The 18,920-nt window shown below is 41.1% G+C and overlaps 1 protein-coding gene across 9 annotated transcripts in view; it reads left to right on the top strand.

The window, feature by feature from the left end:
- Window positions 1-18,920, top strand: part of LOC133387866 (uncharacterized) — a 448,159-nt gene that overhangs the window by 360,453 nt on the left and 68,786 nt on the right. For all 9 annotated transcript variants that reach the window (XM_061633579.1, XM_061633574.1, XM_061633575.1 and 6 more), the window contains one exon: window positions 4,970-5,175. In XM_061633579.1, coding sequence (XP_061489563.1) covers window positions 4,970-5,175 — 206 coding nt within the window. The remainder of the gene's footprint in view (window positions 1-4,969; window positions 5,176-18,920) is intronic.

Raw genomic sequence — 18,920 nt, 5'->3', positions numbered from 1 at the left:
CAGAGGAATACAGTGATAAACACTGCTACAAAAAAACGGATCCATTTGCTGAATTGGATTGGTTAAAACCTTATCCAAGAACTGGATTTGGCAGCTAATGTTAGCTCTTTACTTCACTATTTTGTGTTCAAAGTACTATTTCCTGCTGTTCATTCCAAGCATCTAACCCAGCTTTCTCCAACCTGGTGTCCTCCAGATGTTTTGGACTACAACTTCCATAACTCCCAACCAGCACGGCCCAAGATTAAGGATTATGGGAGCTTGATCTAGCTATTTTGGAGGAACTGAGCATCTTATCAAATAGCTGTTAATATTGTTTGACTTCTACTTTCTTTCCTGATGAGAAGTTCAGGGTAGACCTTAAGATCATAAGAGGAGCCCAGCTAAATGAGACCAAGAATCCATGTATTCCATCATCCTGTTTCTAATGTCAGCCAACTAGATGTTATTAGGATGCAAGACATGAAACAACTCTCCCTCCATTGTACTGCCACAGATTCTAGTATTTAGAGGTATTCATTCTCTAGTTAGCAACCATGGTGTATAACCACCAATAGACCTGTACTATTTTCAGCGAGTCTATCTAGCACTTATTTAAAAAATGAGCTAGAAGTCTTAATTACATTCTTTACATATCTCAATTTCCCCTTCAGAAGAGAGAGCACTGCAGATGTTGGGGAAACTGGGGGAAGGGGTGCTGGTGGAAGAGGAGCCAGCAGGAAGGTCCACAGCATCCAATTGCCATTCAGAAGTCTCCAGGCTGGCTGAACACCTGCTCAGCCAGGACTTGTGCATGGGGACCAGAAAGTTAAAGCCAGCTCTCATGAATACCCTGCCAGAGAGTAAACACTCTCCATAGACTTCCATTGTAATTATTTTCTTAGACTGACCTTTTTCTCAGCATAACTTTGGTCCAGATCGGGTTACAAAGGTAGCAAACACACTTCTTTTTAGATGAGAAGTACTGTGGAACAATGTCTATGATGATTCTTCAATTAAATGCATCATTTACACTTCTTAAGTCACCAGGCAGCATATGACTGTCTCTTTTTTTTTTTTAAAGAAACCTAAGCCATGGTGCTTCAGCAGAGAAAGAGTCCTTGTTTTGTGAGCATTTATCTGTTGGGTTTTATAACAAACCCCCATGTGGTGCATAGCATACCATTTTTGTTCCACCTGATTGAAGTTGTATGCTCATTTCTTCACGCTATACAATAGATATTAGTATTTACTTTCATGGGCTGTCTGTACAAACTGTACCACACTCAGGTTAAATGTGCTTTAAACACTGATTACCTGCAAGCCATATTTAATCTTAACCATGGGTTATAGATATTTTACCCCACCGGTATTTTTCTCTAATCGCAGTGTGTGAGTCACATAACCTATCAGGAGCTCAGATATGAACTACAGTAATTTTGGCATGCTTTGCAACAATGACATAGAATAGCAATCATGCAATAGTCTAAATGGTCTCTGTTTTCCAGTAGTCTCTTATTTGGCGATATTTCTCATGGTGACACTTATTTAAGGCAAAGTCTACCTGTTTAAATGTTAAATGGACTCAAGACTGAAATTTGTTTTAAAAATATACATTTAAAACCTGTGATTGTTCAGTAGGGACAAAGGCCATAGAGCATGCCAGGATCTCAAAGATCCTCTCATCAGTGGCTAGTCCTTTGCTTTTCAAAGTTTCAAAGAAAATGGTAGGCAAGTGGGTACAGAAATGTACTTAATCAGTACCGTACCTCCTACAGTCTTTCACAGTCATCAAGTTTGCTAAGAACTTCAGGTTCTCTTATGCTTTTGCACAGCTATGCATGGAGCTTCCTCAAAGTCCGCACAAAATAAGGTACCATTTTATCCCATCAGTCTTTCAAATCAAGGTGATCCTTCTTGAACATATAACCCACCCAAACCCCAAGTCAACAGGTGGTTGGGAAAACTCATTCACTGAAAAGTAGCTCAGTAACTTTAATATTTCCTCTCTTTGGAAACTTGCCAAGCAATAAGTGAATGTAAACATGTTAATGGCCCTGGGCTGGCTTTAAAGTCCAGAACAATGTTTTTGGCTAGCAAGCATGGTGATAAATAGATATTTAAACAACATTTTGAGAAAATTCCAAATCCTCTGAGTTTTCACATTGTACATTGGGATCTTTTAATTTCTGAGTTGGACATCAACATTTGACACTCAAAATCCAGAAAGGGACATCAACTTCCCTCCCCAACCCCAAATGCTTGTTTGTTTGTTTTTTCTCGTATTCATTGCTTGGTTCCTGATTGATGAAATGAATGGATGCGGTTAGAACAAAATGTATTAAATGCTACTGCATTGAGTCACCATTAAATAATGACAGCTCCTACATGGCAGCTATCAGGATATCGTCAAGTACTGAATGTATCCATTTTTGTCAGATATTATGTAATGTTGAACTGCTGCATGTCAACTGTCAAATGTTATAAAATACCACTGCATGTCAGCTGTCATATGCTGTCATATGTTGGCTGCTACTGAAAAATCATTGGATGTCAAGGGCTGATGTTGAACATCAATAAGTCACTGATGATCTGCATAGTCAGAGACTGTCAGCAAAATTTGCAGAGGTTAATTCTGAGGATAATTAGGGGTGGGGATTTATTTCAGCTCTAGGGCATCTGTGATCTTAGGCCATCACAGAAAGGAATATCGCAATGGACGATGCCCTGGTAGAGGACACTACTTTCTTTTTGTCTCATTCCCATACTTTCTTGGAGTGCAGGAGTGGGGAGGCTCAAGCCCCAGGGGCCTTCCCCAAGCAGGTCCGTCTGACCCTCGGGCCTCTTTCCAGGCCACAGCCCTCTCTGATCCCACTTCGTACCCTTCTGTGGTGTTTTGGCTTGGCTGGAATGTGTCCTTGAACTCTGATCATAATGCCTCTTCCTTTCCTAGATGCAGGATAGAGAGGGCTGTGTAAACAGGTGTAGAAACTAGCATACTATATAAAGGCAATATCTACCTGCATCGTTCTACCCAGTTTTGCCTCTGATCCCACGCACCACTGGCATTTGGCCCCCCAGAACATTGCACAGAAGGGAATGTGGCCCTCAGGCCAGAAAAGATTCCCCACCCCTGTTGTAGAGAGAGCCCAGTCTGAAAAACCTGAACTATTTATTTATCTATTTATTTATTTATTCATTGCATTTGTATACCTCCCCATAGCCAAAGATGTCTGGGTGGTTTACAACAATTAAAAACATTAAGAACAAATATACAAATTTAAAAACACATTTTTTAAAAAAGCAATTTAAAAACACATGCTAAGATGAACTAGAGGAGGAGAACGTGTTTGATGATAGCTTTGAAAAGAACATTTTTTTAAAAAAATACATCAAGTTAGAAGCACAAATCAGGTATCATTTGGCAAGAATAAAAATAACATAGAATCGGTATTATATGTAGACACACATATACAACAATTACAAGTATTAGCTGCCTGGTTGGTAAGCAAGAGGGACTTGGGAGGCTGTAACTGCATATGGGGTTGCTGGTGACAGTACTGTCACCTGGGGGAGGGCTCCTTGTGTGTGGAATAGCCTACAGTTATACTAGGATATTTTAAAACAGATAAGTACAGATGTATCTAAGTTTTTTTCATTAACATCTCCAGGTGGAAGTTGGCGTTTCAAAACTAGGGCTCCTGCTGGAAGGAAGGGTGGGATATAAATCAAATAATAAATAAATAAATAAATAAAACTGCCGGTGCCAGCTTACTGAACAGAACCAATTACCTCTGGCATTATATCCCTCCTTACCTTATGCAGTATTTCACTGTTTTGCTTCTGACTTGGTCTAGTTGCCACTCTCTGAAAGGAAGTAAGGTTCTACCCGGTGGGCAACTTATGGCACTCATCCTAATCTCATGTAGGGTGGCAAGGGCAGAAATGGGGGGGTGGGGGAGAGAGAGAGAGATGCTTCTCCCACCATTGGCTCCAGTCCCACCCATTGCTGGCATGTGACCTCTGAAAGATTACCCCTTCGGGAAGGCAGCGCTCAGCAGAACCACCTCCCCCCCAAAAAATATAAGCAGCAGTTCAGCAGTCAGCTCGCCTTTTAGGAGGAAATTATTTTGTCCATAATAATATACAGGAATTGCTCTACAATGACCCAGCATGGTAGGATAATGCTCCGGATAACACAAAACTCCTTTCAATCATCAGGTGTTCAGCACAGCACTGGGCTCCTGATGGGTGACAGCAAAGGAGCAGAGCCCATTTTGCTCCTACTTTAGGACACCTGCCTATGAGCTGATTTTTTTCCCCCGAACTGCTGGGCCAGTTTAGCACTTTCTGAGCCCTGAAGAATGATTATTGCCTTCCTGTAGTAGCATGCCTTGCAACATTCTGTGAATTTACAATGGTGAATAATGCCAATTTATTTTAGCAGAAATCTGGGTGTAGATTCGAGCCATTGTATACAGATATAAAATGAAAATTATTCAAGGCAAAGACAGGTTTATGAAGGCCTGAGAGCAGACTCTAAATTGGGCCCTCTAAGTCTTTATCTCTGATGACGCTCCTTCCCTGTTAGCTTCTGACAGATTGAAGATTCAGCATGCTAATATGCAATAACTGTATCTCAATCTGTTGCAGGTAGTTCAAGGCCATTCTGCATAAATGGTATTCATTGCCTCTTGTCTTAATCCTTAAAACTCCCAAATATCTTGCATGCTGGCATAGGTTAAGGTTTAATACATCCTTCTGCCATAAACACCTTGCTCGAGATTAACAAACAAGTGAATATTGGTTTAAGCCCCTTTGTGAAAACCAAAAAGCTTTCAACAGTTCTTCATATATTTATGGTCCAATGTGAATAATTCCTTAGGTGTTTTTGCTCTAAACTATTAACAGCTAATGTTCATCATTTCACAGCCTTAAGTCACTTTTTTTCCTTCTCTTGTTTTGTGTTTTCTCTGCCCCCCCCTTGCAGTACCAGCTCGAGAAAAAATCACCCTGGGGAGTTCTGCTGTTGCGATGGCACAAATGGGTTGTCTTTTGCACAATTCTGGCTGCAATGATCAGCATTCCACTTCTGGTCTATCAAATGATAATTGCTTTTAAGGATCCTCCTCCCAGTCTTGTTTTCCACATAGCATCTGTCTGCTTTGGAGTGCTCTCAGAGATACTTCTGACCAAGTGAGTGAAAAAAGTCTGGATTTTCTCCTGCCTTTCTCTCATGCAGACTAGCAGAGCTGGCTGTTCTGCTTTTTTAGACTCAATGGCATTTAGAACGTTCCTGCAGAGATGTAGCCATTAGATTAAATCACAGGTCTCTTAACCCCCATGTTTCTGAGTACCATTACGGTTGCACGTCTGTGCTTGTTTCATGTTCCTTTCTTTATTATGCAAACCCAGCACTCAACTCATTCGCTCCCCCTGATCTCAGTTGGGTCCACCCAACAAAGTCGAGAGAATAATATTTCAGGATTGTGTAACTATTAAGAGGGGGGGTTGTTGTTGTTTTTAATGGTTTCATTATGAGGAAGGGATTAAAAATCCCACCCAGTCAGGACTTAAAATTTCAAAGTCATCCTTTAATGCCTTTGAGTCACTGTGAAACTAATTCAGTTGCACAATGAAGCACCATTCTGTGGTATGCAAAACACAGATAGGACAAGAGTAGAGACTGCAAAGTTGAATTGACACCAAATTAGTTTGCAAAGTCTGAACTTTTCCATTACATGCTCTTCAGCTTGAACAGGAACAGAACTCTATTTCCGAAGTACAAAGAGTACTGCTGTTTAAGCCTAATTACAGGGCCAGTCCTACCATTAGGCAGAGCGAGGCAGCTGCCTTGGGCAGCTGATTCTGGGTGTTGTGAAACAAATAGTTCATTATTTAATTTATTATTATAGTATTTTACAGCCAGGAAGGAGAGACAATTGTGGGATTTTTAATGTATTTATTTATTTCCTCTGGTGCCAAATTATTCACCTTGATTTGGGGAGAGGGCAGATGCCATTTGCTGCCCCACCTCAGGCGGCAAAATGTCTTTGGCACTGTCTAATTATTAGTATAGTTATTCTTCCTGTTTACGGGTGATATGCAACTGTTAGGGTTCTCAGGACTCTGGTTTTTGCCCGGAGACTCTGGTTTTTGGCGGTCCTCATTTCTGGGTGAGTCACCCCAATCTCCAGACTCTTAGTTTTCATTTAAAAAATAATTAAGTTTCTAGGTGGTCTAGTTCAAGAGATATACAGCAAAATGTCAGCTGCCCCCTCACAACTTCTGTAAAAAGTTGGTTGCTCTAATCCTTGCCCTTTCAGGTTTTTAGCCAATAAGCGAAGTTAGGATTGTGATTGATAAGAGGTTTGCTGACCTCCAGGCAATAGCTAGAGCTCATTGCAAATCCTGAAAATAGTTTCCTTTTCCTGTTTGTCTGCACATCAGAAGTTGAATGACAGCATAACTTTCAGCAGCAGCAATATTGCCTTTGTACAATAATATACCAGGAAATCTAGAACTGAAGATCACAGCAAGATCTTGGTAGGCATACCCAGTAAATAATTTCAGTTATGATTATAATAAAAGTGTACATGGAGGGTTTTTTAATTACTTGCAGAAATAGCATATTATACATTTTATCTTTCAAATAATTTTTGAACAGAAATTGGAAAAAGTGTACATGCTGCAGCTCATGATACCATTACAATATGTTATACTTTTTCTAATTATAAGGAAATGAAATGAAGTATTACAGCTATAATGGTGCCAGCTTAGTTTCCCCACAGCTAGAGCAAATTTTGCCACCTGGGTAGTTATAAATATATTGTTGCCTGCTAGCAGAATACACATCTGCTCCAGGAAAGATGTATTTGACAAGGAGCGAAGGATGTAGGAAAGAAATTTAAGCCTTGGGGACTTGTATAGGGTGCAGCTTAGTAGATATTGTACAATGTCCTCAACTTCACCAGATTCACAGATACAAACTCTTTGATGAGTTGAATGTTAGAAAATCTCCCATCCAAAAAAGCAGAGGGCATAGTCTGAAGTCGTAAAGCTGTGAATGATTTTCTTAAAAGCGCCGCAGTCAGGAATGTGAAGTATTGCTCCATGCCAAATGTTGTTTTATATAGTGGGTGCCAAATAGAAAATGACATTTGGGTTACTGAGTAGAGGTCCCACCATTTAGAATAAAGATGGATTCTTTCTTTGAACAGCTGTTTAATGGAAGGGAAGGAAGGTAAAACTTCTGTGTTGATCCCATAAGTGGACAGAGTAGATTTAACAGAATTTACCCAGCAGCTTTGGGTTGGAGTTTGCAGTTGTTCTAGAAAGCATTTCTTTTGCAGGTGCAAATGATTCATACAATCCAATTTCAGCCAATACAAGGCAAGTGCAGCATGAGCACAGGGTTTTATAAAATATACCGCTGTTTCTGCCCTTAATAGAAATGCAGGTGTGCTTTGAGGGGCAGCTAACAGGGATCTCATGAAGGAATTCTGCACTACCTCAAAAGAAGAGACATTTGTATACCCCCAGAGCTCTGAGCCATACAGCAGTTGTGGGACTATCTTCTTCCGAAACAGCTGCTGGTACAACCAAGATCCCCCCTTGGAACTTGAAAAACACAACGATTGTATGGAATGGAAGGATTTCAAATGTGGCTTCCATGAAATTTGGGCATTAAACCCACGTCCCAAGTATCTGAAATTAAGTTGTTATTCCATGGGTTTGTCATCCAACTTCCATACATGGGTTTTTTTCTTCCTCCCCAGAACTATCACTTTTGTTTTGGCATGATTGATAAATAGGTGCTCCTTTGAATAGAAAGTACTCCAACCTCTTAATAACCTTTGCATCCCAATTAATGTGGTGGAAATCATAGCTATGTCACCGGCATACAAAAGAACAGAGAGCTTGGCATCTAGAACTGAAACTGGAAAATATTCCAAGCCACACAATTCATGACCAATGCCATTGATATAAAAATTTAAAAGGAAGGGCACCAAGAGACATCCCTGGCATACTCCTCTGTTGGTTGGTATATCTTCTGATAGTAATCCATTTACCCCAAGCCTTACTCTGAGAGAAGTATTAGAGTGCAACATTTGTATTAAATACAATAGCCTCTATCAATATTAGTGGCAGATAATTTTTGCCACAACCAACCTCTATCAATGAGATCAAAGGCAGAAGTAAAATCCACAAAGGCAACAAAATGCTCTTTTCTACCATTTTGAGAGTATTTCTGGATCAGATGATGAAAAATAAAGCACTGGTCTATTGCGGATTTTCCCTTTATAAACCCTGCCTGCTCTTCAGCTATAACTAAGTTCTCAGTAGCCCAAGATTCCAATTTGCATAACAGATATTTAGAATACAATTTAGCAACACTGAGCAGGCTAATTGGTCTAAAGTTTTTTTGGATCCGTCTTAGAACCTCTTTTATGGATGGGGACAACTATACTTACTCCCAACCCTGAGGGATTTTCCCATGATGGTTAATATATGTAGCAAAAACTGGGCACCGCCAGGCAGGATTTGATTTAAACAATTCTGCAGGAAGCTTATCCTCCCTGGGAGCTTTTTCATCTGGGGTTACAGGGTCCCATTCAGGGCAAGAGGAGACCAGTAAAGAATCTATATTATGAGGAGTACCTGAGGTACCCTGGTGATAGAGTGACTAAAATGGGAGGAAAAATGTATGTACCATTGTGATCAAGTAATTTGATTGTCTGTGGAGCCTTTACCTCCTTTTGTCCCTCTTGTCACCAAGGTCCAAAATCTAGCTGAATTCTTTTCCAATGTTGCCAAACCTAACTCCATCCATAACTGGTGTATGTGCTTATCCTTTTTAGCATGCAGCAAATTTTTATACTCTACGCAGTTGTATGTAGGAGTTAAAAATTTCTAGGGACTCCACTTTCCTTAATTTCCTTATAGCTTTTGCTAGGATGCATTTGTGAGCAGCGCACTGCTCATCAAACCAACCTTGATTTGGCTGCCTAACTGAGTGGGCAGCTTTGGAGCTAATCACAAGAGGCCTAATTTCTTTCACTATTTTATCAAAATTTTTGAAGGGATCTGAAAAAGACAAAAGTTGATCCCTTAAAGTTAATATCCTAGGGGACATTAAAAATAGATTTATTCCTTCTTGTACCTTCCCACTCCAGTGGACCCTTTTGCCACCTTGGACTGTCAGGTTTTCTGGAAGGGCTGGCATTGAAGGGATAAATCCAACTGGAAAGGAAAAAATGGATTCAATTGACATGGTCACTCTCAGGCCTTGCAAGACCTTTAAAGGTAGGGAACAAGTGGTTGAGACAGGATCATAAAATCTATAACGCTCTTACCCCTTGGTCCAATATATGTGAATAACTCTGATTCTAGGCTTCTATCTATCTATCCCATTACATATATACAGATGAACCAAGAGGAAAAAGGTATTGGCCAGCTGTGTTGATATCTAGGTCTTTTGAATTCCTAATAGGAAAAGAGGTTAAGTCTTCTGGTGTTAGACCAAATTTCTCCCCTGTTTTAAAATTATTCAATCCTATCCTGGCATTCACGTCGCCTGATATTAAAATTAGAGGATCTAGATTAGACTGGAATAAGGAAGTAAGAACCTGATCTAAATCAGTCCTCATACTTTGAATTCTGAATTCTGAGGGGGACAATACACATTTATCAGGAAAATTTTATCAGGAAAAGTCTGCTTCCTTGTTGGAATTGCTTTTTAATATGTTTAAAAAAATTTTTTTAAGCCAACGTTTTTCACCTTTTTTAAAAAAAAGTCTTGAAAGCCTTTTAAAAAAGATGTTTTTAAGGCTTTTTTAAAAAATGTTTTTAACGTTGTTTTGTTTTAATGTATTTTAAAGTCTTTTTATGATGTTTTAAAGTGTTTTTAGTGTTTCTGTTTGCCGCCCTGTGCTCCTGCTGAGAGGAAGGGTGGGATATAAATCAAATAATAAATAAATAAATGTTTTGTTTTAATGTATTTTAAAGTCTGCTTTTATGATGGTTAAAGTGTTTTTAGTGCTTTTGTTTGCTGTCCTGGGCTCCTGCTGGGAGGAAGGGCAGGATATAAATCAAATAATAAATAAATAATTTTTTAAACCTGAGGGCCAGACAATTTGGAGACTTAAGATATTACTACTAGCCCAGATCAATCTGTGTGATATTCGGATTATAATTGACCAAAATTAAAGTTGCCAGACCACCTCGAGACCATCCTCTGCTGTGTGATTTGATTGCTGGAAAGGTATAAACTGCATACCCAGGGAAGGAGGAAAAGGTTGTTGAAGCAACCCAAGTTTCTTGAATAAGAATTTGAAATTGGGCACAAAAATATTTTAAATTTTCATCTACTAGTTTAGAGAGCCATCCTGCTATGTTCCATGACAGGACCTTAATAGGTATAACACCACTGGAATGTGGGACAGTGGGTAGTCGACACTGGCCTTTTTAATAAAATGTAAATGTACTAATTCCGACTTATGGCGACCCTATGTAAAGCGAGCCACAAATAGATCTGGGAACCAAAGATCCTTGATAACAAACTCCCCTGCCCTTTTTTCTGTATTTCCCATCATTTAAAGGGCCCGAATCATATGGATACAGTGGATGTTTCCCTGAAGGGTCTAGTTCTACCTGAAGTTCCTGCGCAACTATACTGTTTGAGGCCACATGGGATATGATTTGTGCCTCTGAGTGGGGTATGACCTTATTTCTCAGGGCTAATATAGAAGGAGAGGATAATAAGTTGATTTCTGCTCTGATGTTTTGAACCTTGTTTTGAAAACAGCCCAACTGGATTAAATCCAATTCTTTTACAGAAGAGGAAATGAAGGGGTCTGCAGGGTATAAGGAGGGGGACAGCTCAAGAGATTTCTCCTGAATAGGTGATGTAATTACTGGGTGTTTGTTGACAACATTTTCCTTAGAAGGGCTAAGAATAGTAGGCCTCCGATGGTCTTTAGATTTGGGATTAAAACCTTAGTAGACGCTGGGTAAGAGAGTCAGTGTGGTATAGTTGTTAAGGTGTTGGAGTACGACCTGGGAGACCAGGGTTCAAATCCCCACACAGCCATGAACCTACCTGGGTGACTCTGGACCAGTCACTGCCTCTCAGCCTCAGAGGAAGGCAATGGTAAACCACCTCTGATTACCGCTTACCATGAAAACCCTATTCATAGGGTTGCCATAAGTCGGGATCGACTTGAAGGAAGTACATTTAGATTCTGGGTAAAAGTTCTGGCAAGTATCATTATCAACTAATCTGTTCAACAGTTCTTGTAACCTAGCAATAATAAGCTGCTGCTCCCTAACTGGAAGTGAGTAAAATGTAGTCATTAATGCTTCTTCTTCTGGCATTAAGGAGGTGAAAATTTGTTCAGAGGGTGAGTGTTTTCCACTCCTTACTGGGGAGCAATCTCTCTCATTAAGGTTTCTTGGAGGGGGTTTTCTACTATCACAGGCAGAAGATAATTACAAAAGGCTTTGTCAGCTTTAGATTTCAAAGGACAGCTCTTACAATGTCATCTCCACATCCCAGATCTATAAATTCATTTGAGGGAAAAGGTGGCTTACCACCAGGTAGTATGACCTCCTTCAAGTCTAGCAGCTCCTCAGTAGGACAATTTAAAGACAAAAAATTATCTCTTCTAATGGGCACTGTATTCTGATAAGTGACACATAATTCTTTGATCAGAGGTTGGATCAGGGTATTATACAAGTGTCTGTTCACCTCTATTCCATATTCTGGAAAGGAGTTCCTGCATCTAAGGATGCATTTACAATGGAGGTTCTAGTAAAAGTTACTTTTAATCCAAAATTAGAGAAATCAAAGAACAAATACTCAACTTCCTTTATATAAAGGATTGATAAATGAGGAACTCCGATATAATAAAGAATCTGTATAAAATGAAGATTCTTTCCGCTCTGTGTTAACTCATCACTTGGCCTAGGGAAGTTCTAATTATAAGGAGTCAAACAAGTTTAAATTTTCCTGGGCTGTTGAAGAGGGCAGTTGATTTTTTTAATTCATAGCCTGTTTTGAAAACCTTTCCAATATGAAGCTCTAATCCAGTACCCACTTTTCTGGAAGTAAAGCTGCAATGCTAACCCCACATACCTGGGAGTAAACCCCATTCAATTCAGTAGAACTTACTTTTGCATAGACATGGTTAGGATTGTGCTGAAAATCAATGGGACTTTTGAATGAACATAGCAAAGGAATGTGTTGTAAATCTTTCTCTTCCCCTCCAATCCTTTTTTTTTTAAAGCAACTAGGCAGGTCTTGCTTAGAATTATTATTAGAATTTATTATCTGCCTTTCACCGAAAGGTCAATCATTTTATTTGGTAGGAAACAAATACTGATTTTTTTTAAAAAAAATGTTCTGCATTGACTAATCGGTTTTGACAATAAACTATTATATAGGGTGTATGTATTTTTACATCTCCAGTTTGTGTGTATATGGAGTTTTTCCAACAACCCTGTGAGGTAGGGGTGAAAACCAAGGCAGCTTACAACAACAAAACCATTTAAAATCCAGTAACCAGAAAACAAGTATAAAACAGTTGCAAAACAATTTAAAGTGGCATGATTCTGAATTTTGGGTTGGGTGAGTGACATTCCTTATCATCTGACGTTGCAGTCCTGTGCATGCTTCCCTGTTTGAGCAAGCCCAATTGAATAAATAGGGACTTGCTTCTGAGTAAACATGCATGGGATTGCATTATATATATATTTAGAGGTTGTGAAAATAATAGACATCTTTGATATGCATGCTTATATAAATATTCATTTATACTATGCCTTGATATGTATCTGAATTCACACTTTGGTTGTAAATTATTATTTCTTCTGCATTTTAAGTGTGCCCTTCTTGCTTGAGGTGGTCACGGTCCCCCTCTATTGTTTTCACCCTGAGGGGCAAATTAAGCTGCGAGTTGGTGAGTAGCCCATGGTCAACAAGTAAACTTTGTAGCTGATTTCCATTTTAAAAGATAATTAAAATGATTTATATGCAGGCAAAGTTTATGAAGTAATGCAGATCCACATAATACATTAAAAGCACATCCAATTCTCATTTAAATGCATAACTTCCCCCAAAGAATCCTGGGAAGTGTAGTTTCCCCCTCACAATTATAGTTCCAACCACCCTTAACAAACTACAGTTCCCATGATTCTGTCGTGGGATTCATGTGCCTCAAATTTATGTTGAATGTGCTTTAAATGCATGGTGTGGATCTGCCCTAGGTATGTTGTGCATTCATTAGTGAATTGAAAAGAGCAATTTTAAAAAGTAATTTGTAACCGGGGAAGGGATATAACTCAGTGGCAGGGCATATGCTTTACATGCAAAGGTCCAACATCCAATCTCTGCAAACTGCTATTGGCTGGAAGCCTGGAGAGCCAATGCTAGTCCATGTCATCAGTACTTAGCTAGATAGTACCAAATGGCCTGGGTCAGTATAAGGCAGATTCTTTTGTTCCTAAAAGTGGAAAGAGACCCAAGGGCCACAGTGACTCTGAATTTTTTTTAAAATGTATTTTACTTACAACATTTGGAAATGGACTGCCTTCAAGTTGATTCCCACTTATGGCAACCCTATGAATAGGGTTTTCATGGTAATCGGTATTCAGAGGTGGTTTACCATTGCCTTCCTCTGAGGCTGAGAGGCAGTGACTGGCCCAGGGTCACCCAGTGAGCTTCATGGTTGCGTGGGGATTCGAATCCTGGTCTCCCAGGCCATATTGAACACTCTAACCACTATGCCTCACTTTATTGTGAAAAACCTCAAAGTGGTTTATAGAAGGAACTAAAACAATAAAATTACTGGCAAAAAACAGTTTAAAAAGGTATTCAAAAACATTCAAAACAATAAAAACAGATAAAAAACATAATAGCTTCTACATGTCTGGGTAAGCTTGCCTAAACAAAAAATGGTTTTAGCAGGTGTTGAAAAGAATACAATGAAGGCATCTGCCTAATGTGAATAGGCAGGGAGTTCCAAAGGGTAGGTGCTGCCACACTGAAGGAGCCATTTCTTACAAGAGCAGAACAAGTACTATGTGGCACCCATAACATGGAAAGCACACCTTGAACTTGGCCTGGTAGCAAACTGACAACCAGTGCAGATTTCAGAGCAGAGGTATTATGTGCTGACAGGGTCTCATTCATGTCAGCAATCATGCCACAGCATTCTGCACCAACTGCAGCCCCCGGGTCAGGCTGTGTTTCATGGAGATTTCTGTGACCTTGACTGACTGGCTGCCAGGTTTTTTTAGTTTTGGTTTTAGGTTAGGAACCTTGACTGGTTGTGGGATGCTGAGTTTTCTGCCTTACTCACAAGAATCTTGTTGTGGTTGGTATGGTATTGTGTTTAGGAAATCATCACTGTCTTTTTTTCTATTTGCATTTCATTTACCTCTGACCTCACTCCCTTACATCCATAGAAGCAACAACAGTGGTTCCATGTGCTCAGCTCAACCCCCTTAAACTAACTGATGATACACCTTGTTGTTTGCATGATGGTTTGTTTCTTGCCCAAGAGTGGTAAAAGAGAATTCACATACTGGGAAGTGTGTTTTCAGTTCCTGTTGTTCCCATGCTACCGTCTGTGAAGGTAGATCAAACCAAGTGTGTTTTCTCTGTGTTAATTATTACTCACTGGAATTGGGTTGGCTGTAAAAGTGCATTTATAGTAGCCCACGGGGTAGGCAGGAAAGGGTAGAGAGTCTTCTTAACTCTTCCTCATTTCTCAAATCTCTCTCTGCAATGAAGTGTCAAGTCTGTAAAGAAGTTGGAGCAGCCATGTTAAAAGGCAGGCATGGAATTCCAGGCAGAGAGTTGCCAACCCTGCTTAGATATGGATATCTTTGCAGAGGATCCCTAGTCAACGCTTATCAACAGCACAATCCTAACCATATTTACTCACAAGTAAATCCTGTTGAGTTTTATGGGGATTAGTCCCTTAGTAAGTGCTATAGAATTGCAGCCTTCAGGGACATCCATCTTTACTCCTGAATGATCCCATCTAACACCTTCACACTAGACTCCTTTCTTCCAACAATGGCCTCTGGTGACTGGCCTGGCCTGTGGGCACTTAAACACTTCTTGCCAGAAGCAAATAGGCTAGATTAAATGTTCCCTACCCAGGCTCCCTAAACAGGTGAGAAGAAGTGATCCCATCATTTCAGCTGGATCTCGGAACACCCTCATTTAGCTAAGATTTCTATCTTAATTTCCCATCAGAAATTTTTTTGGTGGTATGCTCCAAGCAACTGTAGTTGATGCTTAACATATCCTTAATAACATCACTAGGGCCCCGTCCCTGAAATCTCAGGGATGCTTCTGTCATGGCAATCCTAAACTAAGTCATACTTCAAGTAGACCCGCTAAAATTAGTGGACAAGTTTATTAAGTCCATTGATTTTAATGGATCTACTCTGAGCATGACTTGGTTGGATATGAACCAAAGAGTTTTGTCCCTGTACTTGGGCCTAATTCCCATTTTCACTTTAGACATGACACCATCATTAAGAAGCCATTTTCTCAGGTCATTGTCATGTGGTGAGTCTTCCTTATTAATTTTCCCTGCTTGTGGGGATGACTGACATTTACTGTGTTAGGAGGAAAGATGGAGAATGACCAGGTTCCCTGACTTGGTGAATATCAGGTATCTTCATTTGGGGGTGCATTGCTAAGAAGTAATCACTGGATGGCTTTATCAAGTCAAAGCGGAATGTCAGATTGGGCCCATCTTCCATTAAAGGGGCAGTATGCTTCCAATAAGACTGAAATCCTCAGGAACTGAAAAACTGATACTGCCACAGTGGCAAAATCAACAGGACTTCAACATTTCAGTGATAAGGCTGCTACTCTCTAGGAGCAATTGTAGAAGTGACATCAGTAATGCCTTTTAGTCCTTAAACCATCACTTGTGAATGTTTAAATATGGGGTGGGGAGTGGATGGTAATTTGTTAAAACCAAATACAGCCTCTTCATTCAGTTTACACAAACACGGGAAATGCAAAACACCAATTTAATTAGCACTTGTGAAAATGGCCTTCCTAAATTCATTCTTATTAAACTGGATTTTCCCTTGTTCACAATTTCCCTTTGTCATAAAGCTTTTCCTTATAAAAATCTACCATTATGGTTCCACCTAATTGAATTATATACATGTTTGTATCATTCTTTTTTTCATGTTTTCTGCTAGTTGTGTTTGCTGTATGAAATCCAGAACTTAGTTGGGTTTTACCTTTAGTCAGTATGAAGATAATTCTGAAATTGTATTTTTGTGCAAGAGAATAGGGGTTTGCTCCCTTACCCAAGGAATACTCGAGACACATAAATGGGTTGATGTCATATTTTATTAAATATAACATGTTTTTGGAGAACCTACATTCCAATTCCACAGAAATAACCAAATTATGCCAAAATCCAAATGTCCGGGTAGGTGAACATAACTCAAACTCTGGCGAAACACACACACCCTCAATCCCTGGGCATATTAACAACCATAGGCTGTGGCTCCCCAACCAAGGATGAAGAGGAATTATCCCCTCCTTGTTGAGTGAGCCTAGGATGTTGACCCCACCCGCACCCTCAGGCCCTGCCGTACTGGCGTTCACCCAAAAAGCACAAGCCAGGCCAGCCAGGACACACACCCCAGTTCAGCCGCGAGGCATGAAGCCCCAGGATATCCCTGAAGGGTGCCCCTGAACCCTAAATGCCTCACTATACCTACATTAAGCCCCAACCTGTTCACCTGCCTGGACTCCACGCCACAAGAGGTGATCAACAGCCGCTTGGTCGCCTCCACCCACCAAAAAGATATCGGTCAAACCGCTCTGCAGGTCCTCCAAAAACCAATCACACTCCTGTGCTGATAGATGCACACCATCATCTCTAAAGAGATGCGGGGCATCATACCTGATCCTTGAATGTGAAATGAAAGCCCACCCCAATGCCAAAACCAACTTATGGATGCTCTTATTCACCCACTTGCAGGCCGTATCAATACAACTGGAATGCAACACCCCCTTCCACACCCTCCTTTCAAACAAATCAGACCACACCACAAACAAACCCGGAAATTTACATTTTATCCCATTCATGTTATGTGTCACCCTGCGAAGTAAATCCATTCCTGGGCATTACACCAGATCATTCTCCCCCAATTGAATGACTAGGATATGGGGGATAATTCCCTCCAAACACATCCCACATATGGTCGGGAGCAACTCCTCCCATAACATCCCCCTCCTAGTTTTCCAATGCACCCTGGCCCACACCGAAAGTCTCAGCTGTGTCCTGACTGGGAAAGAGTTAGCCCTCCGCCATGCCCCCAAAAGGATGGAATGTCGGCACAAAACCACATGAGCCGGGACTGGGAGGCGAGACAAACCTGTAAGAACAAAAGAAACAATTAACAACCATGAAACTATATAGGCCTTGTAAGCTGCAGACTGCCATCTGCCTGTGGCCTGGATGTCAACTGAGGAAAGGCCCACTACAGCCACAGCAGTAGCCACCACAATCCTGAAAAAATGTAGTCCAAAAACCACAGGATCTCACCCGCATTCCAACAAGGCCTTCCGTAACACAGACCAGAACTGAAACTTAGTCAAGGATGGACAAAAAGATACCCAGGCCCCGCTGGCCTCATAATTAGACATGAAAGCATAGCCGTAACAGGGCATAACGCAACCAGCAGGCACAAGCCCAACACAATCATCTTCCCTTTGCCCTTCTGATCAGTTTTAGAGTGCTTGAGGAACAACTTGATTGTTACATCTGACACCACACAGTCATCAATTCCGAGGGCACTGTGGGAAGCATCATACTGACAGCCGGCAAGCCATTCACCAGGACACAAAGCACCATAGAATGCTATAAGAGCTGTGGCAGAAAACATAGTAGCCTCATAAGCAGATGAGCACAAGGACTGAAAGGCAGGCAACAGCTGCCAAAACAAATCAGGTGTGAAACGCCCACATTTATCAGGCACAGCCAGTGCAGTGCATGCCCATCCTTCCAGCATTTTCCTGATCCTAAATTTGGAGGTGTGATCAGAAATGCCATTAGCCTTTGAACCGAAGGCCAACACAGACAAGTGACCCATGATGGTGCTCACCGCTTTACCAGCAGCCCTGAGAGACATCATATAGTGCATCAGGTGACCCACCGGGATGGGCCACTCCTGTGGCAGGCCATGCGACACCCAAAATTGCTGGAAGTCTGCACAGCTGTGCCAATAAGCCACTCTAGTACTAGGCGCTAGAGCCGCTTTGATGGCTGCTCTACCCACTAGCTCCCAAGCTTCCAAAGGTGGTGTGGCATCTGCGTAGGGTAGGGGGATGCGCCTCAGGCCAACACCCTGAAACGCTCCATTTGGAAGCAAGAGAGGGCGTCAGCAATATCATTCTGCAAGCCTGGTACATGCCTGGCCACAAATAAAAGCATAAACATTGCAAAACAAATACCCTAACCAGACGCATCACCCTGGCAGACCTGGAAATTTGCACATTGACAACATACACTGTCGCCTGATTGTCACACCAGAACTGAACAGTGCGGTTCTGGAAGTCCAAGGGCCAAAGGTGCACTGCCACTACCATTGGAAAAAATTCAAGGAATGTCAGGTCAGAAGTGACCCCAGCATCCCGCCATGCCTGTGGCCAAGGCTGTGCACACCACTGAGCCCTAAAGATCACCCCAAAGCCCAAGCCACCCACCGCATCTGATATCACCTGCAGCTCTGCCTCAAGGAGCAACTCCTCCCACCAGAAACAGATACCATTGTATTCTTCCAGGAAGGTCAACCACAACCACAAGTCCTCCCGCATGGCGGAAGAAACCTGGATGAGGTGAAAGCAGGAACGCACGCCAATCATGGCATTACACAGGCGCTGGAGGAATGCT

This window comes from Rhineura floridana, chromosome 6, assembly GCF_030035675.1.
Source record: "Rhineura floridana isolate rRhiFlo1 chromosome 6, rRhiFlo1.hap2, whole genome shotgun sequence".
Lineage (NCBI taxonomy): Eukaryota > Metazoa > Chordata > Lepidosauria > Squamata > Rhineuridae > Rhineura > Rhineura floridana.
This window is presented reverse-complemented; position numbering and strand designations above follow the sequence as displayed.